The sequence below is a fragment of the Ranitomeya imitator genome, chromosome 5, assembly GCF_032444005.1.
Source record: "Ranitomeya imitator isolate aRanImi1 chromosome 5, aRanImi1.pri, whole genome shotgun sequence".
Taxonomy (NCBI): Eukaryota; Metazoa; Chordata; class Amphibia; order Anura; family Dendrobatidae; genus Ranitomeya; species Ranitomeya imitator.
This window is the reverse complement of record NC_091286.1, coordinates 32,182,927-32,210,803: the sequence shown is the minus strand read 5'-3', so window position 1 is coordinate 32,210,803 and position 27,877 is coordinate 32,182,927. Positions and strand designations below refer to the sequence as shown.

Genomic DNA, 27,877 nt, shown 5'->3' with positions numbered 1-27,877 from the left:
GCTCACCCCAGGATTGAGCGCCAAAGACTGGACACCAGAGTCCATGGTTGTGTGGGAACTGCAGGTCCAGCAACTAAAACCGGAAAGAAGGAGTTTGCAATTATCCTGTTCCCAGCTGACACCCTGAGTCACAGCAGCATACTACTGTAGAGCCCGGAGTCACCATGAGGGAGTGACACCTGGAACAGGCTCAAGCTGCCTGCCATGAGGGGAATGTTCTTTTTCATGGACAGACAGTAATAGGGACTTGTGGAGAACTTAAGGCACCGAGGACCTAGGGAGCAACGCAGAGGGAAGGCCTCCAAATCCACCTGGCTAGGTGGATCCTGAAATGCTTCCAGGCTGCCCGGACCTCCATGGTCACCTGTCACCAGTGCCCCAGACTGCACCTGCAATTAAAGGTAAAGAAACTATAGTCCTGGTGTCCTCCAGTCATTTCCTGCACTCTCATTCCTGCATCCCAACGTCCACAATCCCTCATAAACTGTTCTGGTAGTCCTGGGGCCCCGCTGCACGTGTGGGGAGCAGAACAATCCCAGCTGCAACACCATTGGTCCCAGCAATCCCCTTAAGCAGCGTTGGCCAGGCATTGCTGAACACCACAGGTGGCGTTACGTGAAATCCCGTACAAACATTCCTTCATCACTTTTGCTACGTGCCAAGGGCCACAGACCAGGTCACTGCCGTGACCACCAATTTAAGAACCGTCCAACCTGGTTCCGAGTACTCCACTTCCCTAGCTCGCATCGCATGTGTGCCAGGAGATACAGTGTGGTTGTGTGTGTGCCAGGAGATAAAGTGTGCCTGCCCGCGTGCCAGGAGCTATAGTGTGGCTGCGCGTGCGCCGGGGATACAGTGTGACTGCGCATGCGCTGGAAGCTACAACGTGGCTGCATGTGCACCAGGAGCTACAGTGTGGCTGTCCATGCGCCAGGAGCTACAGTGTGGCTGCGCTTGAGCCGGTAATTACAATATGGCTGCACCTAAGTTGAGAGCTGCAATATGGCTGCTCATACTCAGATTCTAGAGTAAATAAGTTATGACCGTTAGAGTATTGTGATGTTCTTCCAGTCATATTTTCTTCACGATTGAGGCTACATTTTTGCAGCACAAATTGTACATAAAAAAAGAAGAGAGTGGAATGCTCTACCCCAAGATATTAGGACCATCCACAACTTGCATAGTTTTAGGCGCTCGCTCAAAACTCATCTGTTCAGAGCGGCCTATCACGTTCCCTAATCAAACTCATTTTATGTTTGTGTGTGTGTAGCCCATTCAGTATCTCCATCTACCCCCCACTCCATGAAGATGGCCGGACCATCATTGTAAATACATCATTGTAAATACACACCTGTGCTTTGTATCTCCCCCACCTCATTGTAGATTGTAAGCTCTCACGAGCAGGGTCGTCTTATTTTGTCTTATTTTGCTTTATTACTGTATTGTTAACATTGTTACCTATGACTGTTGTGTTTGAAACTGTTAAACTGTAAAGCGCTGCGGAATATGTTGGCGCTATATAAATAAAGATTATTATTATTATTAAGAGAATGTCCAGTTTCACCGAATCCATAAAAAAGAGTTTTCTTTATTCACAAACTTTAAGCATTTGCACAATGGGGAAATAGAACCCAACGACATCCCAGAGAACCCCACCAGGATCCTGCATTTGGACCTACTGTCCATGGCAGCTATGGATCAACAACACACAACAATACCTATACCACCCCCATTTCAAGCCATGTTCATCCATGTTGTCGTATGTTGCCTCCCCTCATTGTTCTACCCAACCTAACCCTTCTGCCAGTTCTCCCCTACCCTCACCTCCCTCATTTTATAATTTATTTGGATTTAACATTAGCCCAAACAATATTGTGTGTTTTTTGTGTGTTTGTGACTTGGCAAGCATTTAGCCTGAGTTCAGGCCTTTTTTTAACTTTGTATTTGTGTAAATAAACATAGTTTCTGTTGTTATTGCAATTTGCAGTACTGTTTTAATTTTTTTATATGGTCCAAGATAAAAACATACACATATGTGTTTCCACATTTTGGGTGTTAACGCACAAAGAAAATAAACTTATAGTGCAAACATCACACCACAAAATGATCTTGCCAGTGTGATGACCCTTCGGGCATCAGAAAATAATCTGCGAGAACTTCATGGACTCTGAAGCCAGAAGGATCCCAGCGTTTGGGCAAAACCTGTATTACTGTACCAGGAATGTTGGCCAATCCTTCCTCAGCATCCACAGACACAGGCAAATCGTGGACGTGGGTGAAATTGTCTCGTATTACACAGGCCTTAATGATACCATTGAGATTTTGATCGCTTAATAGGAGGGCACTAAGCAATACCCTCCATTTTGTGGAGAAAATGCCAAAGGCGCATTCGACCAGACGCTGTGCCCTAGTAAGCCTGTAATTGAAAATGCTATATCGGAGGTAAGCTCTCATCAATTGCCAGGTAAGTTGAAATGCCTCGTCAGCAATGATGACAAATAAGACTGGTTCGACAGTTGAGCTATGGCCACTTACGAGCCTGAGAATACCAGCCCCCAGTTGTCTGCTTTATCAAGGCTGGTTGTCAAAAATGGGGAGGACCTCACGTTGTTTTTTTAAATTATTTATTTAAATCATTTTTTTTTTTTAAAACAGCGTGGAGACCCTCTATTCTTGATAACCAACCTTGATACCGCTGAAAGCTGCTGTCAGTTTTGTCTGACTCGTTATAAAAAATACAGGGGAATCCACGCCGTTTTTTTTTTTAAATTATGTATTTACAATGACGGCTGATGAATACTCAACCTGTCATTTGAGTGTGTTGGAACCACGGATGTCTGACCGGCGGTATTAATTTTACCGTTTATCAGAAATAGTGTTTGCCATGCTGTCATGCACATGACAGCATGTGAAACACTGGATGCTCGGGTTCGGGTACCAGAACAGTACCTGTACTCCATTCACTTGAATGGGTTCCGGGTACTGTTCTGGTACTCAAACCGAAATGTTTTTTTAACTGTTCGGCCATACCCACCGGAACCGAACATCCAAGGGTCCGCCCATCTCTATTCATTTTTATAGTATTGATATTTATAATAATAATAAATCATCGATTGGTCTACTACCTTAGCATTCTACAGAAAAAATTCGGCGAAACGGGTGTTTTTGAAAGTAATGTCTGGTCAAAGGTCCTCCCAATTGCCGGCCAAAGGTGTTGATGGTCATTCTGCAGAAATGAAAAACATTTTCGGGCTGCCTACATAGCTGGCTGCACATATGGGAAAAATGCCCTCTTGCAGCACATTGTAGAGGAGTGGATGAACCCAGTGTCTGCAATGCCTATTCAGAGCATCATTCCCTGGATAAGACCTAGTTAAACAGGACGTGTTCTGGAGCATTGAAGGATAAGTTTATACTGGCCATAACTTCAGGTAAGATGTTCAAAAAATTCAGCCAAAAATAGGTGATATGGGTATACCTACAAAAATATGGATGAAGCCTGAGGTCACTTCTCAACGTAAGTCTATGACAGCAAGAACGAGAAAGCTAGTTACCGTTACCTCTGACTTCCGGTCAGTCACAAGATGGTGGAACGGATTCGGAGCAATGCCGGGAAGAGCAGAAGTTGGTGGCTGGTAACTATATTACTATCAACAGGTATCATGGAGTAGTGAAATAAAAAAATGCCGGAGTGGTGCTTTTATTAAAAAAACATCCTAAAATATAACAACCCAGCCTTCCACGTGGGGAGAGGCAGGGAGACTTATTTGAACAAATGTATAAGCTCATGACTTATCATACACGACTATTTAAATCAAACTGGAATAAAATCTCTACGAGAAATATTCCAGGATGGGGAGCCTCCTTCGGGTGCCTGGTTCTTCTCCGAAAAAATTGAAAAGTTTCAGAAATACAATAGAGAAGCAAACCAGTAGACCACTAACTCCCTTTGAGGCACTTTGTACATCAACTAGCCCTGCAGACCACAACGTCTCTCTGTTATCCAATCTTTTTCAAGAGGGACAAACTCCCCTACACGGTTTACCAGTATTTTTCTCAAAGTGGGAAAACGATCTGGGGAAACCCCTATCACCCGAGGATCGAGCAAAGATCCTCTTATTTGCGTTTAGGTTGTCATTGTGTACGGCGTCACCGGAGAGGAGCTACAAGATTTTGTCACGGTGGTACAGAAGCCCCTCCATGGTGCCTTCCATGACCCCGGTTGACTGCAGACACCTGCTGGAGGTGCTTAAAAGAAAAAGGCTCATATATTTTGATTTGGTGGGATTGCTCACCCATAAAAAAAACTGTGGCTAGCAATTTTTGAACTCTACAATAAATTATCTATCTCTAAGATCCAACCCACAGTAGAATTAGTTCCATTGTCCTTAAGTGACCTATAGATACAGTGCCTACAAGTAGTAGGCACTGCAGCAAAAAAGAATATTATTTCTTTGTTTGTTTTTTTTTAAATTGGGAAAAGTTTTTTCAGAGGGTCATTTATTATTCAACCCCTCAACCCACCAGAATTCTGTTTGGTTCCCCTAAAGTATTAAGAAGTAGTTCAGGCACAAAGAACAATGAGCTTCACATGTTTGGATTAATTATCTCTTTTTCCAGCCTTTTCTGACTATTTAAGACCCTCCCCAAACTTGTGAACAGCACTCATACATGGTCAACATGGGAAAGACAAAGGAGCATTCCAAGGCCATCAGAGACAAGATCGTGGAGGGTCACAAGGCTGGCAAGGGGTACAAAACCCTTTCCAAGGAGTTGGGCCTACCTGTCTCCACTGTTGGGAGCATCATCCAGAAGTGGAAGGCTTATGGAACTACTGTTAGCCTTCCACGGCCTGGACAGCCTTTGAAAGTTTCCTCCCATGCCGAGGCCAGGCTTGTCTGAAGAGTCAAGGCTAACCCAAGGACAACAAGGAAGGAGCTCCGGGAAGATCTCATGGCAGTGGGGACATTGGTTTCAGTCAATACCATAAGTAACGTACTCCATCGCAATGGTCTCCGTTCCAGACGAGCCCGTAAGGTACCTTTACTTTCAAAGCGTCATGTCAAGGCTCGTCTACAGTTTGCTCATGATCACTTGGAGGACTCTGAGACTGACTGGTTCAAGGTTCTCTGGTCTGATGAGACCAAGATCGAGATCTTTGGTGCCAACTACACACGTGACGTTTGGAGACTGGATGGCACTGCATACGACCCCAAGAATGCCATCCCTACAGTCAAGCATGGTGGTGGCAGCATCATGCTGTGGGGCTGTTTCTCAGCCAAGGGGCCTGGCCATCTGGTCCGCATCCATGGGAAGATGGATAGCACGGCCTACCTGGAGATTTTGGCCAAGAACCTCCGCTCCTCCATCAAGGATCTTAAGATGGGTCGTCATTTCATCTTCCAACAAGACAACGACCCAAAGCACACAGCCAAGAAAACCAAGGCCTGGTTCAAGAGGCAAAAAATCAAGGTGTTGCAGTGGCCTAGTCAGTCTCCTGACCTTAACCCAATTGAAAACTTGTGGGAGGAGCTCAAGATTAAAGTCCACATGAGACACCCAAAGAACCTAGATAACTTGGAGAAGATCTGCATGGAGGAGTCGGCCAAGATAACTCCAGAGACCTGTGCCAGCCTGATCAGGTCTTATAAAAGATGATTATTAGCTGTAATAGCAAACAAAGGTTATTCCACAAAATATTAAACCTAGGGGTTGAATAATAATTGACCCACACTTTTATGTTTAAAATTTATAAAAATTTAACTGAGCAACAAAACTTTTTGGTTTGTAAGATTTATGCATCTGTTAATAAATCCTGCTCTTGTTTGAAGTTTGAAGGCTCTAACTTATTTGCATCTTATTAAACCTGCTAAATCTGCAGGGGGTTGAATACTACTTGTAGGCACTGTATCTAAGTTTAAGAAAAATCTTCTTAGACACTTCCTCATTGCCACCAGGAATTTGATTCCCTGATTTTGGAAACAAGAGACATCTCCTTCACGTTCTGAATTTGTTGCAGAACTTAAATTTAAGAATGGGACAAATGATAGGCCAAGTACCGGGAGATCCACATACAATACTTGGGCTCCCTGGATCGTATTTAGGGACACCCCAGAATTAGACCATTGGTTGTCAGGATCCTAACTCACACTAACGATTATATTAGCAGTGCTTACGTTGTGGATAATATACTTTCGGCCCGTCCTGTCCGTCTGGAACTCAGAATCTCTAAATTAGATCCTCACCCCCTTCCTCCTGTTGGTTGGGAGGTACGGGCCTGCTCCATGGAGAGATTTGAAATTCTCATTCCCTATCCCACATAATCCCCCACCCTGCCCTCACTCCCCTTCCTTTCTCTCTTTTTGTTCTCATTCGCTTTCTCCTTCCTATCTGGACTCTACTTTCTAGGCTTTTTATGCATAATAAAAACAGTATACTGTAGTTGTTATTGTCTTTGTACAAACCTCTTTATTGATTTTATTGCTATTAGTAGTCAACATACCAAGTGGAAGTGCTGATGGCTTTTGTTACTAAATACAAATTTACTGAACATGTGACACTACTAATTACAAGTTGGCGATCAATTAATAATTTTATGTTCTTGTTTAATACATGTGATTGTATTTTTGCATGTTATATTCAATAATAAACTTCATTTATACAAAAAAAGCATCCTAAAACTGTTGGGAAGCACTCAACGTTGGAGGTAGACACAACGGCTTCCACGTTCACATTAACTTCATTCCGTTCGGAGATGTTGGTCAATTTTTGTTTCTTCATAGCATACATTGAAAGTAGTGACTGTTTCCATATAATTAACCCTGCTGTTGTCTTCGGTCAAAAACGACCGACCTTGAACTTTAATATTCTTTAAAATATTCAAGATGCGGCTCTGAAACCCGTGGCCGACTGACCCATCCTCATTTAAATCAATCAACCACAAGTTTCAGAACCGCATCTTGAACACCCCAAAAAATACCAAAGTTCAAAATAGGTCTCCCCAGACCGAAGACAACAGCAGGGTTAAGGCTGGATCCTACCTGCCTTTTAAATGTGTAGGCTTTTAGATTGGGAGAGGCATATCCGGTAGGAAATGTTAGGGTCCCATCAGAGAATGGTCGCCTTGTCGTGGCTGGTGGGCGCACACAAAATGCACAATTTGTGAGCTAATTAGAGCTGCATAATTGCATTGAACATATTCGCCATTCTGGCACCCTGCTGTTTACAAGCTATAAATGGGTATAATAAATGGTAACATCTACTTGGCAGAATACAGTAATTAAGAGCTATTTAGTATATTTCCCCATCTACATGTGAGAATAGACATAGGCACATGTATAGTAATAGGTCAGAAGGAATAGAACAGCCTGATATAAATTCTGCCGGGTGCACTACTTTGGTCGCCATAAGTTTGGCTTGTTGATAAAGTGACATCTTGGCCGAGCACACGTGAAATGAAGCTTAGAGCACGAAGCCTAATGTCACCGGCGTAATGTGCTGCTTCATTTACAATATTATGTCGTAATTTTAGGTTAAAGCACTTTTTATTTAAGTAGGCACCAGCTGGAGAAACTTAAAAACTCCCAGTAACTGCCCAGTCAGCAGCTCCCTGGAGGTCAATGCGGCTTCCGCTGTAAGAAGGTCCTGCACATAACAAGTGGAAATAAAGTCAGTCGTTGTCGCCTCGCAACTGCTCCGAGCAGCAGAGGAGGCATCGCACGCCTGGTCTCAGCGACGAGCTTATGTGGCCCAGGAGGACGCCACGTTAGAGGACGACCACTAGACAATTTAATGGATCCAACTGTTCATTATAGAAATGGCTTTATATTGACAAACTGTCGCGTTTCAGTGCACGTACACCGCACCATGCCATAAAAAGGGTGTAAACTACGACGGGTATTATGTAGCATGTACTTAAAGTGCACCCCATCCAAAAAATCACGGAACTGACTTTAAATATAGGTGTTTAAGGGACATTGAAAGCTGGATCCATGTTGCTCCCAGTGTCTCATGTGATGTATATGCCACAGCGTCTATTAAGATGTATAGATGCCGGAGCGTCCTGTGATGTACCGTATATGCCCTAGTTCCTCTTGTGATGTATATGTCCCATCCCCTCCTGTGATGTATATGCCCTAGCCACTCCTGTGATGTAGATACCACAGCCTCTCCTTTGATGTATATGTCCCGGTTACTCATATGTATGTGCCCCAGCCTTTCCTGTGATGTACAGTACAGACCAAAAGTTTGGACACACCTTCTCATTTAAAGATTTTTATGTATTTTCATGACTATGAAAATTGTACATTCACACGGAAGGCATCAAAACTATGAATTAACACATGTGGAATTATATACTTAACAAAAAAGTGTGAAACAACTGAAAATATGTCTTACATTCTAGGTTCTTCAAAGTAGCCACCTTTTGCTTTGATGACTGCTTTGCACCCTCTTGGCATTCTCTTGATGAGCTTCAAGAGGTAGTCACCGGGAATGGTCTTCCAACAATCTTGAAGGAGTTCCCAGAGATGCTTAGCACTTGTTGGCCCTTTTGCCTTCACTCTGCGGTCCAGCTCACCCCAAACCATCTCGATTGGGTTCAGGTCATCTGGCGTAGCCCCCATCACTCTCCTTCTTGGTCAAATAGCCCTTACACAGCCTGGATGTGTGTTTGCGGTCATTGTCCTGTTGAAAAATAATTGATGGTCCAACTAAACGCAAACCGGATGGAATAGCATGCCGCTGCAAGATGCTGTGGTAGCCATGCTGATGGAATGCAGATTTCTCCACCTTCTGCGATCAGTCCGGGAAAACGTGACAACACAAGGATAGCGAGTTTAATCCAACACTTGGATCGATATAGGACAAATCTTCATGCTTTTCTGCAGATCACTTGGTCCGTGTAAAAAAATCTAAAGACATCTAAACTACTCCATAGACTAACTGGTATGACGGCTATCAATGACAATCATGAATAGCACTTGTATGAAAAAAACGATGCCTGAATGAGCCCCTAGACTAAGGCTTCATGTTCATGTTCTCCACTCTCTGAGTCTGCAGATGTCAGGCTGCACTAGGATGACATCCGAGTGCAGTCCGATGTTTCACACGCTCCCACAGACTTGTATCATCAGATGCATTGGTTTCTTGTAACATCGGAAGCTTTCGCATTGGTAAGATAAATTAATCACAGTTCTGCACTGCCCCGTTGTATAACATTGGGCCGAGTGCTATCGGAGAAAACATCGGATAGCACTTGGCCATGTTAGATGGCAGTGTAAGCGAGCCCTCAGGCCGTGCTCACATTAGCGGACGGAATCCGATGTGATGTGCTAAAGACAATCGGCTCAAACTCTGCTGCGAGCGTGATCCAGGTGTCAGAGATTAATTTTTCCATCTCCTACATTGCCTGTCTCGGTGTATATCGGACTGAACTTGGATGACATCCGAGTGCAGTCAGATGTTTTGCACGCATTGAATAGGTGAACGGAGTGCAAGATACGCTACCAATAGCAGCATGTCGAATACAGCTGACAAAAAATATGAACACGGCCCCATTGAATAGCATCGGTAGGATTTATACACCGGTGTGAACGAAGCCATAGTCTCCTGAATTAATCTGCAGCACTGCTCGGCTATTAGCGCATACTTTGACCATTCCTGAACCCTGCTAAGCGTCACTCTATTCCGTGTCATACAAGTTCCCTGCCCTTGCTTATGAGCAGCGCTCAATGTGTTCCATGTGCCATCGAGCCAATTAAAGTGTTAATTCATACTCGCGATGCTCTTTAACAAGCCACTCTGTAAATTAAATTCCCATAAAACGACTTTGGCCGCGGCATTAAATTTTAATCCTAACGAGCATTTTTTTTCTTTTTTTTTTTCTTTTTTGCATTTTCAACACCTTCCTCATCATCAACGATTTGGGTTTCCAAAAAAGCGATGAGTCCCGGCGGCGCTCGACGAGCCCTCCGCTGGATTTCGATGGATCTCTCGTACGCGGGAAACATAATTATGTTTGTGCAATTCTGACCGTTCTTAATGACGGAGTAACAGATTGTAAAACACGCGGTTGGCTCGGAGTGTTTTTTATATATTTTAAAGCTACGTCCTTCATGTAACAGTAGTTAAGCGTGGCAGAAGGACATCGTTAGGACTATGGTTAAACCGTAATTTACGCCATTAGGAAGGCAGGAGCGATTTTTATTGTCTGGCAATTTTCTTTCGCTGAAATATTTGGACCATATGGTTTCATTTGTGTAATAACCTTAATTTCCGCACCCTTCAAATCAGCCTCCGTCTTGTTCGGAATGGCAAAACGTGGTCTTTCGGGAAAAAAAAAATAGAAAACGAAAAAAGGGCGAGTGTCTATGCTTAGAGAGAGGAGATTAATAACATGTCATGTCCTGTTTTTTGGTGAAGGAATTTCGAACAGAAGCCAGATGGTATCTTTAGGAAGAACTGTCAGAGGTCCCCAGCTAATCAATACAATATATTAATATATCTCCCCGTGTTGTTCCTCAAGGGGAAGGCGTGCAACATCTGGAAAGATTGGGGGGACCTTCCGATTCTTTCCAGAATCAAACAGAGCTTCAATTAATTTTTCATGTAGACTTGATAAGTGTTTCATAATGAGCTGCCGGCCTTGACGGATTTAGGGTCTTGGCAGTTCGGGAAGCCTGGGCTATAGCCGTCCCCATTGAGTCCACTTTTCGAAACCAATCCATTCATCAAGTTTGCTGGCATCAAGCTGAGATCTTGGCTCAGCAAGAGATCAATAACCATCTGAAATATAGAAATACAGAAACAGGGGAGGCTGCCACTAATGGGCACGGATTACCCGCCCGTGACACCTAGTGATTGCTTTAGGACAAGAAATGGCTTCTTTTTTTTTTTTTTTTTTTTTTGGGGGGGGGGGGGGACCTATTAATATCGGACATAATAAAAAGGAAAAATTGACCAAAATTACATCAAGTATCATATTATTTTTCATACTGCATGGAAATTAGGATTTTATGTTAAATGCATTCTTGTCAAATTTTTTCAAATAATAATAATTATTATAATTATTATGATATCATTGTGACTTTTAATTATATATATATAAATAATAAAAAAACATAATTATATTATCACAAATATTTATCAAGATCATGATATGATTTTTTTTATTTCTTCATATATTAATTTTAATAATAACAATTACGATATATAATTATATTTTTTTAATTTTAGATGTACGGTATATATAAATTAAAAATAATAATTATATTATTATAATTAATATATGAAGAATTTATATATATATATATATATATTTTTAGTGTTTTTTGTTTCATATCATGATCTTGATAAATATTTGTGATAATAGCTGGTCATATTATATAATATAATTTTCATAGCCATTGTGCCATTTTTTAAGCTGTCTTTGTTTTTTTTAAGTCTTTTTTTTTTTTTTTTCTTGACAATTTTGCTTATCTAGATGTTTCGGAAAGATTCATGAAATGTGACTTTAATTACATGTGGCATTTTTTTGGCATAAGGGGTAAGGTCTCTCCTTGCAGAGAGAGACATGCCAGTGTAAGGAGACGTATAAGCCATGCATTGCTCCTCTGGGAAATTAAATATGCAAATTGAAAAGATGAAAAGATGAAAAGGACTGGAACTCTATCTCCACTTATTGGAAGTAGTCAATTTTGACCCTTAATCGACTCTTGCCACATGATTTTGGATGAAAACCAAACCAGAATCTCAATTTTGCAGATACGGGTTTCAGTTTGATGCATGGCCAATAAGTCTCTTTACACTGGCATGTCACTCTCCACAAGGAGCGACCTTACCCCTTAGACTCCATTCAGAGGCCTCTCAAACAGCCAAATTAGATCTCATCCTTTGCACTAACGAGGGGCAACATCCCGAAACACGTGTCTGCAAATTGAGATTCTGGTTTGGTTTTTCCCCCCCAAGTCATATGGCAAGGCTCGTTAAAGGGTCGATACTGACTTTTAGGATTGCTACTTCCTATAGGTGGCCATTGAGTTCTAGTCCTCTACCTCTCTGAAGATGCAATTTGTATATCCAGTACTGGAGTGTGGTTTCTGGAGGAGTTTTCGACTTGATGAATTTTCTTTTCCGGCATTTAAAAGGATTTGCCACGTTTTGATCTAAAAAGTTGCAAAAACTTGAAAAAAAAAATGTTGGGGTCTTGGCCCAAATTTCCGTACCACGTTCAAATTTTGAAGGATTTGTTGTAAAATTTTGTTTTACAAATACAAGACAAAAAAAGGCCTCAGCAAATGGCGAATGATGAATCGGATTCAGAACCTTTTTGCTGAGTTTTTTGAGCAGAAGCTGGTGATGTGCACACAACGTCTTTTAAACTCAGGTGAACCCGACAAATTTTTCAAGCAGGAGGTACTTCAGGAAACTCTGCAGTTTTGTATCTCTTCTTTGTAATTTCTTGAGCATTTTACAGCAGTTTTGGCTGCTGGCAGTTTTTTTTAAGAGTTTTCCCATGGGTTTGTGAAGTCCTTTTTACTGTTTTCAGGTAGTTTTTTCCACTCCATTGAATAATGAAGAAACTGACAGCAGATTTTTAAGAAAAACTATGGCAAATTTGTCAAAAAAACCTGGTTGTCTTCCGGGTATCTTTTTTGACCTTTTTCATTGACTTGTATTGTACAGCACAGCGCAGTAAACCCCAGAATGGACATCACTTCTTTAAACCGCTTAGTATTTTTTGTAACCTGAAGTTGTTAAAAGATGTTCAAAAGCCTGAACATGTGCAGCGCAAGTCGTTTTTTTTACATGAATTGCTTATGTTCTTTTTTTTTGGGACATTTTTGGATAGTTATTTTTAGACGGTTTCCAGAATCCATCGAGCCTAACCTAGCCTAATCCATCGAGCCTAACCTCGAAGTTTTTGAGGAATTTTTGTGTTTTTCAGAAGCATTTTGGAAAGTTTCTGCTCCGAAAAATGTAGCAAAACTATTCAATGTGAACATACCCTAAATTGGTTTTCTCATTGAAAACAGCGGGATTAATTTTTTTAGGCAGTCTTTTACAACATGGTATATTTTGGAAAATGCATTTTATTTTACTAAAAGAATTTTATTTTTTTTAACGGTCAAGTATCATCGTGACATACACTATAGCTCATCCTGTGTAAAACAAATAAATAAAATAAATCACGTTTCATGATTCTATCCTCTTACTGGATCTTTTATTTTTTTTCTGTACAAGCCAAAAAAAAAATTTTTAATAAATTGTGGCAAGCAGAATTCTACCGGAGCTCTAGAACACGAGTTTAATTTTTCAAAATTTTTCACCCATTTGTCCATCATTTTTTTAAATTATTTTTTCAGGAAAATAGCACGCGTCGGAGTGTCAGACCCTCTGGCTTCTACCTGTCCATTTAGTTATATATATATATGTGTACTCAGTGTCTAGAAAAATATTTAGAATTGAGAGTCCTCAGTGGTTGATACCTTTTAATGGCTAACTGAAAAGATGGTAACAAATTGCAAGCTTTCGAGACTACACAGGTCTCTTCATCAGGCAAAGACTAGAAGATGAAGAGACCTGTGTAGTCTCGAAAGCTTGCAATTTGTTACCATCTTTTCAGTTGGCCATTAAAAGGTATCAACCACTGAGGACTCTCAATTCTAAATATTTTTTATCTACTGGCTAACACGGTACCAAGATATATTTCTTTCTTGTACTCAGTGTCTGGAATTGTACTCGTTTCCAACCTTATACAAGTTCCCATTTTTCGATACCAGTAAGCACCAATTCAGCTTTCGAAGCTATATGACCACTTGACCACTTGCTCAATAAGACTGGCACCGGGATGACACCTTATTTCACGTCTGGCTGCACAGCTATCAGCCGATGACAACTTTCAGCCACAAACGACCTAAACCTGATTTGAACCGGTGACCCCCAAGGTCAAAGGCGCTCTCTCCCGGTGACAGACCTCTAAGTCATCCATCCTGGCTGCGAATTGCGCTTCTTAATTGTTTGCTTTAGTGGACATTATAACTACGCGTGGATGAACCTGTTGTGACCTAACCGGGCCCAACATAATTGTTTTTTCAGAATGGATTTGATTTACTAGGTCCCTATGTGAAAGAATTCAGATCCTATGTAAGCTCCCAGCTCGGGGTCGCCATTTATCCCGGTCCCGTCAGAGGTCAGAAATGTAATATCTACAGTTTAGCGAGCTTAGCTCCAGTCAATAGATAGAGATTTATGACATTTATAATAGATTAGATTATTTCATGTGTTTTCTCGGAGTTGAACTTGTAGTTAGGATGTGATGAAGGGGTCAGAGGAGCCCCTTTTAGCAAATGAATGACATAACTCTCAGCAGCGAACCAATCTAGTATATAATGAAGTACTTAAAGGAATATTCCACCCAGGAAAAAAAAAAAACACTATCTCCCCTCTCCAGCTTCATCATTTCTTAGTGTATGCGCACATGGAATTTTTTTTTTTTTGAAACGGTCAAAAACGACAAAATTGCTAGTCAAAACTGTTTTAGGTATAGCTCATTCTTTGGAAAGTTTTTGGAGTTTTTCCATTTCCTTGATCTGGATTTTGAAGAGTTTTTAAACTGTTTTGATAAGGATATGATATGGGGTACAGATGATGGCAGTGATGGGTCAGCTCAGCACTTTAAGGGTGCACATAAATCTGACTGAGATATGAAGTTGTCACACTCGGGTAAGGGGGGTGCAGACGAAAGTATGTTCTCCATCTGAGAAAAATGGACAAAAATTATAAAAAAAAATGAAAAGAAATTAAAAAATTGTATAAAAAAGTTTGTTATAAAAAATAGGAAAAAAAGTAACGTACTCACTTTCTTGCCTGTGAAATTTAAAATTGTTATTTTAGTTTTATTTATATAAATGAGGTTGCGCACAAGATCTGTTCTTGGTGTCACAATCTGAAATCGGTTGGGTTCTGCGCCATTCATCACTATTGTTTTTCCGTGACCACTCCCAATTGTCTACGGAATGTCAAAAATCGATACCCTCAATGCAAGTACAATTCTCTAAGGCGCTTTTATTTTTTTTCTCATCCCTTTGAATTGTGTTTTGTACAGAAAAGGAGGAATAATAGAGGAGATCAGTAAATGTGCTGCTCGTATTTATTGTGCAGGTTCCTCTAGGACCTAGAATCAAGATGAGAGGGGAGAAAATATGCTCCAGTTTCCAATGGGCCGAGGCCAATTAACTATAAATGGATCAGGGTTAAATAATTCTTAATTAAAACAAACATCATCTACTGGAATCAGGATGTAAGGAAAACAGAGAAGACGGCGTCTGATTTGACCCCAAGTTTCCCCTTGCATGCACGTCCATCATTTTAATAAATTACACAATTCCCTCCGGGCCACGGATCTCGGTGTTACCAGATGGCTCATATGAAATCATCAGCAATTTCCACATCGCCAGAACAAATATAAAATGATCAGAAGGAGCTGTTATGTAGGAAGGGAGACTGTCATCAGCATAAAAATGTCATATAAAGAGCGTCCAACACCGTGACATCACAGGAGTATATCATCTATTAATTCTATCTATCTATCATCTATCTATTTAACTATCTATCTATTATCTATCTATCATCTATCTATTATCAATCTGCTATCTATTATCTATCTATCATCTATCTATCTATCTATCTATCTATCTATTATCTAATTATCTATCTATTATCTATCATCTATCTATCTATTATCTATTTTCTATCTATCTCTATCCATATCTATCTCTCTAAAGCTATCTATAAAATATCTAGATCTCTCTATCCAATACCCATCTGCTATAATGTAGATTATATTTGATAAATATTGACAGATTATTATTATTTATTGTTATAGCGCCATTTATTCCATGACGCTTTACATGTGAGGAGGGGTATACATAATAAAAACAAGTACAATAATCTTAAACAATACAAGTCACAACTGGTACAGGAGGAGAGAGGACCCTGCCCGCGAAGGCTCACAATCTACAAGGGATGGGTGAGAATACAGTAGGTGAGGATAGAGCTGGTCGTGCAGCGGTTTGGTCGATCGGTGGTTACTGCAGGTTGTAGGCTTGTCGGAAGAGGTGGGTCTTCAGGTTCTTTTTGAAGGTTTCGATGGTAGGTGAGAGTCTGATATGTTGGGGTAGAGGGTTCCAGAGTAGGGGTGATACGCGAGAGAAATCTTGTATAAGATTGTGGGAAGAGGAGATAAGAGGGGAGTAGAGAAGGAGATCTTGTGAGGATCGGAGGTTGCGTGTAGGTAAGTACCGGGAGATGAGGTTACAGATGTATGGAGGAGACAGATTGTGGATGGCTTTGTACGTCATGGTTAGGGTTTTGTACTGGAGTCTCTGGGCAATGGGGAGCCAGTGAAGGGATTGACAGAGGGGAGAAGCTGGGGAATAGCGGGGGGACAGGTGGATTAGTCAGGCAGCAGAGTTTAGAATAGATTGGAGGGGTGCGAGAGTGTTTGAGGGAAGGCCACAGAGTAGGAGGTTGCAGTAGTCAAGGCGAGAGATGATGAGGGCATGGACAAGGGTTTTTGAAGATTCTTGGTTGAGGAATGTACGGATCCGTGAAATATTTTTGAGTTGAAGTCGGCAGGAAGTGGAAAGGGCTTGGATATGTGCTTTGAAGGAGATATAAGTGTCAAGGATTACCCCGGGGCAGCGAGCTTGTGGGACTAGGGAGAGTGGGCAGCCATTTACTGTAATGGATAGGTTCGTTGGGGGGGTCGCGTGAGATGGGGGAAAGATGATGAATTCTGTTTTGTCCATGTTAAGTTTCAGAAATCTAGTGGAGAAGGATGAAATAGCGGACAGACATTGTGGGATTCTGGTTAGTAGGGTGGTGATATCTGGTCCAGAGATGTAGATCTGTGTGTCGTCAGTATAGACATGATACTGAAAACCGTGAGATTCTATGAGCTGTCCCAGGCCAAAGGTGTAAATGGAGAAGAGCTGGGGCCCTAGAACTGAACCTTGTGGGACTCCGACAGATAGGGGGCGAGGTGAGGAGGTGGTGTGTGAGTGGGAGATGCTGAATGTCCGGTCTGTTAGGTATGACGAGATCCAGGGTAGGGCCAAGTCTGTGATGCCAAGGGATGAGAGGGTCTGTAGTAATAGGGAACAGTCCACTGTGTCAAAGGCAGAGGACAGGTCCAGGAGGAGGAGGACAGATAGTGTTGCTTGCTCTTGGAGGTTAATAGGTCATTGGTGACTTTAGTTAGGGCAGTTTCAGTGGAGTGGTGTGAGTGGAAGCCAGATTGTAAGCGGTCGAAGAGGGAACAAGAAGAGAGATGGGAGGACAGTTCAAGATAGACGTGTTGTTCCAGTAGTTTGGAGGCATAGGGGAGAAGTGATATAGGGCGATAGCTAGATACAGAGGATGGGTCAAGAGAGGGCTTTTTGAGGATATGTGTGATTGAGGTTTAAAGCTTGAGGGGAAAACACCAGTTGTTAGTGATAGGTTGAAGAGATGGGTTAGGGTTGGGATGAAGACTGTGGTGAGGTTTGGGATGAAGTGGGATGGGATCGGGCCAAGTGCACAGGTGGTGAGATGCGATCTTGAGAGTAGAGTGGAGAGTCGATCTTCTATAATGGTGGAGAAGTTGGTTTTGGAGATGGAGGGTTGGGAAGTTGGGAGGAAGGGCTCTGGAGGTTGTTGACCAAAACTTTATCTGATTGTATCAATCTTATGCTTGAAAAATGAGGCAAAGTCTTCAGCTGAGATGAGTGGGGAGGGAGGAGGTACTGGGGGACGGAGGAGAGAATTGAAGGTGTTGAATAACTGTTTAGGGTTGTGAGACGGAAGATATGAGAGATGAGAAGTAGGTTTGTTTCGCTGTGGCGAGTGTGGTCTTGAAAGTAGTGAGGGACTGTTTGAATGCGATGAAGTGCTCGTTGGATCTTTTCCATCTCCGCTCAGCAGCCAGATACCATTATATATACATTTATTATCTATTGATCTGTCTAATATCTAGCTACCTAATACATATGTAATAGCTATTATATGTCTTGATAAATAGAGATATACATATATTGGATTGACGGACAGACAGGGTTAATGTCAGGCTTCAGTACAAAATCTATAAAAGAAAAAAAAGAAAATTGTCCTAATCTCAGCCCGCGCCGCCTAAACCTACAATAATAAAATAACAATTGTGTATAAATTATTGATGGGAAGAATTCGCATCTTAAATAAATATTTTAAAATGGGTTTAACCGTTGTGCAAAATGTATAATAGCGAGAAACGAAGAAGGAAAATGCCGTATTTATGTCCAGAATAAAGTGGGAAATTAACTTTTGCTGAGGTGAAATCATTTGATTTTACGGCACAGGATTCTTACAGGGAATTTGCTAATTCAGTGTTAGCAGTTTTCTCGTAATTTTTTTTTTTGTAAAGCTCGCAGAGCTGACGCCGGCGCAGGCCCCTCTCACGCCACGGAACAGTGAAGTGGTTATCACCCATCAAGGTAATTACTTTCAAGTTGAAATAATTACTCTATCAATGTTAATGGTTTTTCAACTTCCATAAAGCACTCACCTGCCGATAATCACCGCTAACCCCGTGCTCGAGCGCAATTCCCTCTCTATTAGGAGGTTATAATATAGCTGGTAGAGTGGTCACTTGTCCTGAACAGCTGCTGAATTTCACTTTAGTCTTCCATGAACCATAAAAAAAATGAGTCACCTGAGTATGATTCGCTTGTTTCAAGCCTTTGGATGGAAAAGAAAGCCATCCCTAAACCCTAGGTGGGCAAACGTGTTGTGTCTAGAGTTGGTCACTATACAGAATAAGGCACATTAGAGAGCGACACCCCAGTGACATACCTTTCCCTATGGTCTTTCTTGTAATTTTTTAAAATATTTTTACTGTAATTCTTTAGTTGGATAGATCATCAGGAGCACGTCTCACCCCTGCCTCCCTTCCTACCGGGGGACGGTACGCTCCTGAAGATAGGCAACTTGGACCAGGGGCATAGCCGAGTCGATGTCCCGAACTATGCTCTCTCTGATGCTGCCACTTAAAGGAGCCTCTGTAGCATTTGTAGGAGCAAAGACTGACCTAATCCAGTAATTCAGCCAGTTTCAGAGCAGCGCTTACAAGCAAGATAGTAATGAGCTTGTAAGCGCTGCACTCCTTTATAACCATGCACCCGGCGAGGGTGCAGTGTTAGTGCTGATGTTATACCAGAGGACTTTTCTCTGCTTCTCAGCACTCGGACCCCCGCTCTATAATATTATGGGGCCTCCAATTCGTGGCTGAGTTGCTTCGGTTCCTTCCACTTCTTAATAATATCACTCACAGGTGGTGGGGAAGATTCAGGACAAAAAATGTAATGAACGGAGTTGTTACCCCAATGGCTCCTATTACAGACCACGCTGGTATCACTGAGCTCTGCACCACCGGCTGCTCTGTCACGTTTGTAAAGGTAGATGGCATGGCGGCAGGGCTGAATGTTATTCCCCAGGGGTGAGGGGCCGGATGTTATACACTGGGGACAATAGTACCAGATATTATACAACATGGGGTGAGAGACCAGATATTACACACCGAGGATAATGAGGCCAGATGTTGTACATCAGGGGTGAAGGGCTGGATGTTATAAACCAGGGGCGGGGAGTCCAGATGTTTTACACTGGGAGGGATTGGGTCAGATGTTAAAAACTGGGGGGGGGTAGTGGGGCGATGGGGCTGGATGTTATACATTGGAGGCAATGGAGCCAAATATTGTATATGGGGGCAATGGGACCAATGGTTACACACTAGGGGTGATGGGCCAGATGTTATACACCGGGGAAGAGGGGCCGGATGTTATACATCAGGGAAAAGGAGCCGGATGTTATACACCGGGGAAGAGGGGCCGGATGTTATACACTGGGAGTGAGGGGCCGGATGTTATACACAGGGAAGAGGGGCCGGATGTTATACACCGGGGAAGAGTGGCCGGATGTTATACACTGGGAGTGAGGGGCCGGATGTTATGCACCGGGGAAGAGTGGCCAGATGTTATACACTGGGAGTGAGGGGATTGATGTTCTACACCAGGGGCAATAGGACCAGATGTTATACAGTGGAAGTGAGGGGCAGGATGTTAAACATTGGTCGCAAAGGGGCCGGATGATATACATCGGGGGCAATACGACTTAATTCAAAAACACACAATTCAGAGATTCAGAGGAGGTCCCATACTTTTGCCCATATACAGTATGAAGAAAGAAAGAAAGAAAGAAAGAAAGAAAGATATTAGCAAAAAGATTTGCCAGACCTTGGTCCAGTGTCCGCATCAGTAATCCATTACCTCCGGAGTTGAGCCCTCTGAACCTCCTACTACTTGCCAGCATCCCTGGTGCCTCTACTCATTAGAAGGCTTGGTGTGAGGTTTTTCTAATTGCCCAACACCAACATGACATAGTGTTTGGCCTACTAATCAGAAGAGGAGCCGGGAATGCTGGCATTTTGGAGTCTCACAGGGCTCTGATCTGGAGGCCATCAACTACCAATGTGGACACTGGACCATCTCTAATGGATAGATGTCAGCTAAATAGATGGATAGATACACTTAGCAACATTAAAATTACAACACCAAGAGGGAAAAGTTTTGGAATTTTGGAAATCACAGGCTGGATAGAAATGTTACTGATCTACAGATGATGAAAAATTTGAAACAAAATTTTCAAAACATCTCGATTTATTATTTATCCATCTTAATGGCGTTCTGCACATGATCTATAGATGGAGACCAGAACCTGGAATGGAGTAAGGGAGCCTGGAATTAAGAAAAAAAACAACCAGCACTCCTAATGTGAACATGTGCAAGGTGCAGGTTGCATCATATAGATATATAGATATATATATAGATATATCGATCTATATGATGCAACTTGCAGCCTGGAATTAAGGTCTATCCTCTTCAGTTCTTCACTTTTGTCTTGGACACAATGATAGCCGGAGATAGGTCTGGGAGACAACATGGACAACACCATGAAGAGGCCTTTACGATGGAACGTCACACATGGCCTACTCCTGGGATTACGGTGTGAGGAGGCATTATGTATGGTAACTGGACCAAAATAGTCTTCACTCCTGGTGCGCTAACAGCTCGGAGTTACATTAACTTGGTCATGGAACCAGTTATACGGCCATCTTTCCAAAGTGTCCCAAGAGCCATTTTTAACATGACAATTCCAAGCCACATGACACTTGTGTTACTGTGAGCAGCCTGCATATAAACGTGCCACCACAGCCTTTTGCGTCTTCCGACTTATCTCACATCGAGCACATCTGGGACATCATTGGTCGGTGATTGCACAGGAGCTGCCAACAGAGGATCTTGATGATTTGCCCAAGTGCATTCAGTGCGGGAGAACCTTTCTCAGATGACCATTAATGACCTCATTGATAGCAACTGAGGCTGTAAGTGCGTAAGTAGGTTTCTGCATGTGACTCATACTCCAGACAGAGTAAATCGGGAGATTTTGAAAATGCTGTTTCCATTTTCTCATAATTGTTCAGATCAGTAACATGTCTTCATCCTGTGATTTTCATAATTCCATGACTTTTTCTTCTTGGTGTTGCAATGTCAATGTTGAGGAGTGTAATTTTACTGATTGAGATGATCTGTCGGTAGAAAACAAATAGCTGTATACAATGGCAGGCATTGACGACTTACCGGCAAGGTTAATGTTGACCCGGTGAATGTGGCGGATGTTGGCTCGCTCATGCTCGGCTCGCTCATGCTCTCCTGATACATGATGAGATATTTTCTTATAATTCCATAGGGTCTTGCAGGAGCTGTCCAGGTAAGATGCACAGAATATGCACTTGTTACTTCGGCGGTTGGTGGGTCTAACTGTTCAGGAGTAGCTTCAAGCGTGCGGACCAGCGACCAGGAGCTCTGCAGCAGGCCCGCGCTGTTATGTGCAGTGATGGAGTATTTATAAAGTGTGTACGGCTGTAACTCTTCTGAAGTATCATTGTGTTCTAAAATCCCACCGGGCACCTGCACCGTCGTTATGTTTTCATGGCTGCCAGCAAGACACCTGCGATGGAGAGAAACCGATGTAAATAATTTTCAGAATCAAAGGAAAGTAGAACCCAGCTCCAGGATGACCACTGTAACAACATCTACATTCATAAAGCAACAGAGAGATAGAGATGGTGGACAAACACCCAACTTTGGTGAAACATGCATTTGTACAGTGAGACTATATCATTACACCAGCACCACCAAATGTCACTGCCTCCACGATACCCACAGATGGTGCTATCATATTTCTATGCTGCAGGGCAGGGGGCTCTGGATGCAACAACTTCTTAATGACGAAGTCTTCTTTGAATGGGCTGAAATGGGTCGATGTTAATAAAATATCCGATATGCTAAAAAATATGATAATACAGAAATTTGCCAATTATCACTTTTAAAGGGAAACGGTCACTAAGGTTGGGGGTCACCAAACCACATGTAGCTCGGGGGTTTAAGAGTTCCAACTCTGCCCATGTCAAAAACTTTCCATTTCTTCATTAGGTAGTCAAAGAATTCATAAATTACCAGAATGATGCAGTCGTGGGTGGGAGGGTTATACATTGATAAAATGATGGGCACGGGTGGGAACATGGGAATTGCGCAGATGTAGTTGAGGTTAGTACATTGATGAGATTTTGCATTTTGCAGAGGAAGCATCAAATAATACAACTCACCATTCTCGGGTGTATGTGCACATGTGCCCATTGAGGATAGAGTCAACTCCCAGGTAATGTAGTAGCCCTTTCACTACCCAGCATTGATGGAACGTGTGCAATATCAGGAGGTATAATGTGCCATGTGCATGTGCCCACTGCTAATATCCATCACCCAAAAGATGAGCCGAAGTCTTTTTAATACCTTATGCACAGTGGCGCAAATAAGAGCCCAATGGGCCCTGGTGTATAATTTGGACCTGGGCCCCCACCTGCATGTCGGTCAGATGTATGGGCCCTTGTTGTGCTTTAAATTCTACAAAGACATATTTGTTTGCCTCCCACCCCCAAATATAATGATATCCCCCCATACTGGCAACTTCCTGTAATGAAGGGACCCATCCAAGGTCCCTTCCTGGTATAACGTCCACCATGCATTGTCCCTTCTTGGTATAATGTCCTCCATTCTTGCCCCTACCAGTAGTAATGTCCTTCATCATGGTCCACTTTCTGGTATAATGTCCCCCGTCCTGAGCCCTTTCCAATAAAAATGTACCCCATCCTGGGTACCTTATTGTGTTTTAGATTTTACAAATACATTTTTGGTATAATGTCCTCCATTCTTGCCCTTTCCAGTAATAATGTCCCCACCTGGGTCCCTTACAGGTAGAATGTCTCCCATCCCGAGCCACTTCCTGGTAAAATCTCCCCTGATCCTGGCCTCATCCTATAACAATGTCCCCTATTCTTACACCTTCCTATAATACTGTTACCTATCCTGGCCCTTTCCAGTAATAATGTCCCCCATCCTGGCTCCTTTCCTGGCATAATGTCCCTAATCCTGAACCACTTCCTGGTAAAATGTGCCCCCATCCTGACGTCATCCTATAACAATGTCCCCTATCCTTACCCCATCCTATAATAATGTTAACGGTCCTGGCCCTTTCCAGTAATAATGTCCCCCATCCTGGCCAATTTCCTGGCATAATGTCCCCATCCTGAGCCCTTTCCAGTAATAATGTTCCCCGATCCACTGTAACGCATAAAAAATAAACGATTCTTCTTACCTTCCTCCTCTCCCACAATGCGTGGCATCTGCTTCTATATTCAGCCCAGGAGTTGGCCGCTGGCTTTCCTGGTATAGTGCATGATGTCACTGGCATGCGCCTCCCATGATCGGCACGCTGACATCAGCTTGCCCATACACACCTCTGATTGGCCAGCGGTGTGTATTGCAATGCAGAGAGAGCCAGGTAATATATAAAACCTTTCAATACCTAATATAGAGGGAAGCTATCATCAGAAATCATTCTTTCGTTTAAATCCGGCTTTTGTGTTACATGTATTTCCAAAAACATTTTGGCAAAGTTTTTCTTATCATATCAAATTTTATTGAAAAATTTGCACACGCTCATTAGATGATTCAACACAAAAGATAGTGTCGGAGTCTGTTCATTGTGGCTAATGTTCATGTGAATTTCCTGAAACTTCAGGAAGTTAGAGCCTAAAAAAGCCCCAGTGGCCGGTGTGAAAACTGCAAGCTTTCAATTCTTTATTTTTTTTTATAAAGTTTGTGATATTGGAACAAAAAATAATAATGTCATAGAAAAATATGATTTTTTAATTATACTAACAGCTCTTTAAAAATGGCTAGTTTTAACATGGGTATGCTTGAAGCGCTAAATCCTATCTGTGGTTTGCTGGTGGTTTAGTGACCCCAACCCTAGTGACAGGTAATCCTTTCATTGCAGACGTGAACAAAGCAAACATTTCCTCGTACCAGGTTATTTTATCTGTATTGGCGAGAATACACCACGACGGTCCTTTACTGCTGGGTACGGCGGGACGGTTTAATAATCAGAGCCGCAGACAAGGCTGGGAAAGCGTTCATTTAACGTAACAGCATAATATAATGGAGGAGACAAATGCGAGGGAGTATGAATGTGATGAAACATTTTTTCCATCCTGCTTGACACAAAGCACTTTTTTGTCCTGATTTAAATAGGTCAAGTCTTGTGGCAAGTGCACGAGATCTGGGAGAGATTTCCGGGACCGCCACCGCTCCTTCAAGCTACTGTAGTTTGATTAGGAATAAAATGATGTGAACGGAGGAGAAGGGAATTACATTGAATGCGGGTATCACACACCGACTGTAGGCATTATCCTTTACTGGGAATTATATTAAAGGGATTCTGGCACCTGGTTTTTGCTACTTAATCTGAGAGCAGTATAATGTAGAGACGCGGACCCTGATTCCAGCAATGTGTCACTTACTGGGCTGATTGCTGTAGTTTTTCTAATATCCCTCTATTACAAGCAGGAGATTATCACTAGAGGACTAACAAACCTGCTACGAAGTCCCTAGTGGCCCTTGCATGAGCTGAGATCCCTAACCACAGACTAGAAGACAGCAAGTCGGACCTATGCTTTTTTTGCGGTATGACCCTGCCGGTTCCTGTAAAAAAAAAAATGAGATCCTGACCCCGCAGTCCCTAGTAGTTCTTGCATGAGCTGAGATCCCTAACCACAGAATAGGGGATGGCAACTCGGACCTATGCTGAATCAAAGGCCATCGAGAGCTTCACGTCCCTCCTAAAAAAAACAGAGGGCAGAGCAGAGAGCAAATTACCAACAGAAGGGAAAGTGTGCTGAAATAGAAAGAGATCCCAGAGTGAGTAGAACAAACTCCGAAACACAAATTAAAGGATTAAGTACCTACTGTTAGAGAATATGCTGCCTACTTCCTAAAAAGAAGAAGATAGGTGCAGGGTAATAAAACATAAACAGCAGAGAGATAAACCCTAGCTGGTCTTTCACTGATTGGCTTAAACTACAGCAGTATGGCTGGACATGCAAATAAGACTATCACCAGCAGGAAATACCAGCAGGGGGAAAGTATATAAAGCAGCACCCTAAAGGTGATAGGGCAGGAAAATGAGTAAATCAAAACACCTGTTACCCTAAAAAGACTGCAGCAAGGATAACCGAAACTAATCACCTGGAGAAAAGGTGTATCTGCTGTGGCTCGGCAGACAGAGAAGCCGACCACAAAGCACAGTCACAAGGCTTTGAACCAAGAAGCATGACATTTTCCATCAGGAGACATTGGAATCCTTAGAGGGATATTCTGACAACTGAAAGTTACCTTCTCTCTATGGGTAAGGGGAAATCGTACTGATCACTGGGTTTCCAACCTTTCAGACCCAGGCAATCCCTAGAAAGTGGCTCTTCATAGCCCTGTCTGGTAGAAATGAAGCAGATGTGCGCATATTCTGCCTCCGCACCAGTCATTGTCTAAGGGACTGTTGAAAATAACAGATAGTTGCAGTTGGGTTTCTCTGGTAGTCCTACACAATGAATGGGGTCTATTCAGATCAGAGTCCTGTTTTTGGGATCGCGGAGGGTCAAACCACCAGTGATCCGTAAGTTATTCCCTATCCAAAGGGTGAGAGATAACTTTCAAATGCTGGAATACCCCTTAGGATGAACACATCTGTAGGTTTTGTCTTCCTGCAGTCCTGATAACACAGAGATATCCTAGCAAGCTACGACAAATGAAGTTCTTTTACATTAGCAGCAAGAATATCATATAAGTGCGTCAAAACGGAGGAATAACTATCTCAGTAGCTGAGCTGCCGGGATTGATCTAACTCCGTGCATTTTTTTTTTATATTTAAGAAAAGTTCAAATACTTGAACTTTCCCTTCCCAGGAAATAAAAGATAAAAAAATGTCGTCTTCCGTCATAAATCTCCAACTCTGCTCACCGCGTTAAACACACATTTTGAAATGTCTCTTTCTACCTTCGCACAGAACAATGGCTCATTTCTGTATGACAATGGCACAATTGACTTATACGCTGAATAGAAGAGGAGATACATTTACAGATAGGAATCGGGGAAAGTAAACGGAGAGAAAAAATAACAATTTGTGAAAACCAATGACTTTATCGTGTTTTCTGTGCACGGCCGCTTATACGGAAAAAAAGCCCAATGAACTGTAACTGCCTCGCTCCATCTATGAAGCCAATACTGAAAATGTGAAAATGTGCTTCTGAGAATAAAAGTATCAGAAATATAAAATGAAATAGGACCCTGTAGTATTCAGAGTCAATGTATGCCCTGACCTAGGGTGGCGTGAGAAGTGAGGCGGCGTATTTTCTTCATTTTCTAGCCTTTCAGGGCATACTTTTAGATAACTGTAGTACATTTTGATCGAAAAAGTCAAAATTTTTGAAAATGAAAAACTTTTTTTTTTGCTATTCTAAATTCAGATCTGCTAAAAAGTACACAATTTCTTCTCTTTTCCCAAAAATATTTTTACATTAAAAATGTTTAGCAAAATACATTTGCACTGCCCTGGTCAGTCATCCAGTTCGGTCCTTCATGGTAACTGAACTATTGAAATCTTCACTTCTGTGGCCGATAATCTTGGTGCCTCTTGTGCTTTCTGGGTGCCCGAGTTGCTGGTCCAATATGCTAGCTGCAGGAGTCAAGACTGCCATAGTCCAGCTACCGCGAAGGACTACACAACGAACCAGGGAAGCGGGAATCTTGTTGCTCAACTCCACTATTATGAAACCATACTTCAGCAGTTTGCATGCTTTATGGGGTACAACTCTAGATACTAAGTGTACAACTTCTGAGCCTCAGTGATCTGTAACAAGGACCCATTATGTGTCTTCTATACTATTGATCTCATATGGAGCATAGAACATTTGGTCCAGTGTATGACCACAATATATGCCCCTCAGGGGCGGACATAGCATTGGTGCAACCTATGAGGCCACACAGGAGCCCAAGAGATAAAGGGTCAATTTGCCTCTCCAAGGCAGGTGGCGCATTATGAAGAGCTTTTAGACTGCAAAGGGCCAATATATTGCTCTTGCACAGATGCCCTTTCCTGTCAGTGTTCGTCAGTGATGCACCTTCCATAGTTATTCCCAACAAGAAAGTTAAGTTTCTCCCCAGCTCTTGATAATTATTGAATAGAAAATCATCATCCCCTCTACCAACATAATGCATGCTGAGGACCAATCAAAAGCCAGCAGCTGACGACGGCGTGCACATGACTAACTCATCGCTTTCACGCTGAATTCAGCTGCCGGCTTCAGAAGAGGACGCCGTGCGGTGGGGGTGCAAACAGGAGGTAGTAGAATTGT

The 27,877-nt window shown here is 42.3% G+C and overlaps 1 protein-coding gene across 1 annotated transcript in view; it reads right to left on the bottom strand.

Moving 5' to 3' along the window:
• USH2A (usherin) overlaps positions 1-27,877 on the bottom strand; it is an 824,795-nt gene that overhangs the window by 72,660 nt on the left and 724,258 nt on the right. The window contains exons 74-75 of the mRNA XM_069726496.1: positions 21,711-22,080; positions 10,641-10,785 (exon numbers count right to left, since the gene is read on the bottom strand). Coding sequence (XP_069582597.1) covers positions 10,641-10,785; positions 21,711-22,080 — 515 coding nt within the window. The remainder of the gene's footprint in view (positions 1-10,640; positions 10,786-21,710; positions 22,081-27,877) is intronic.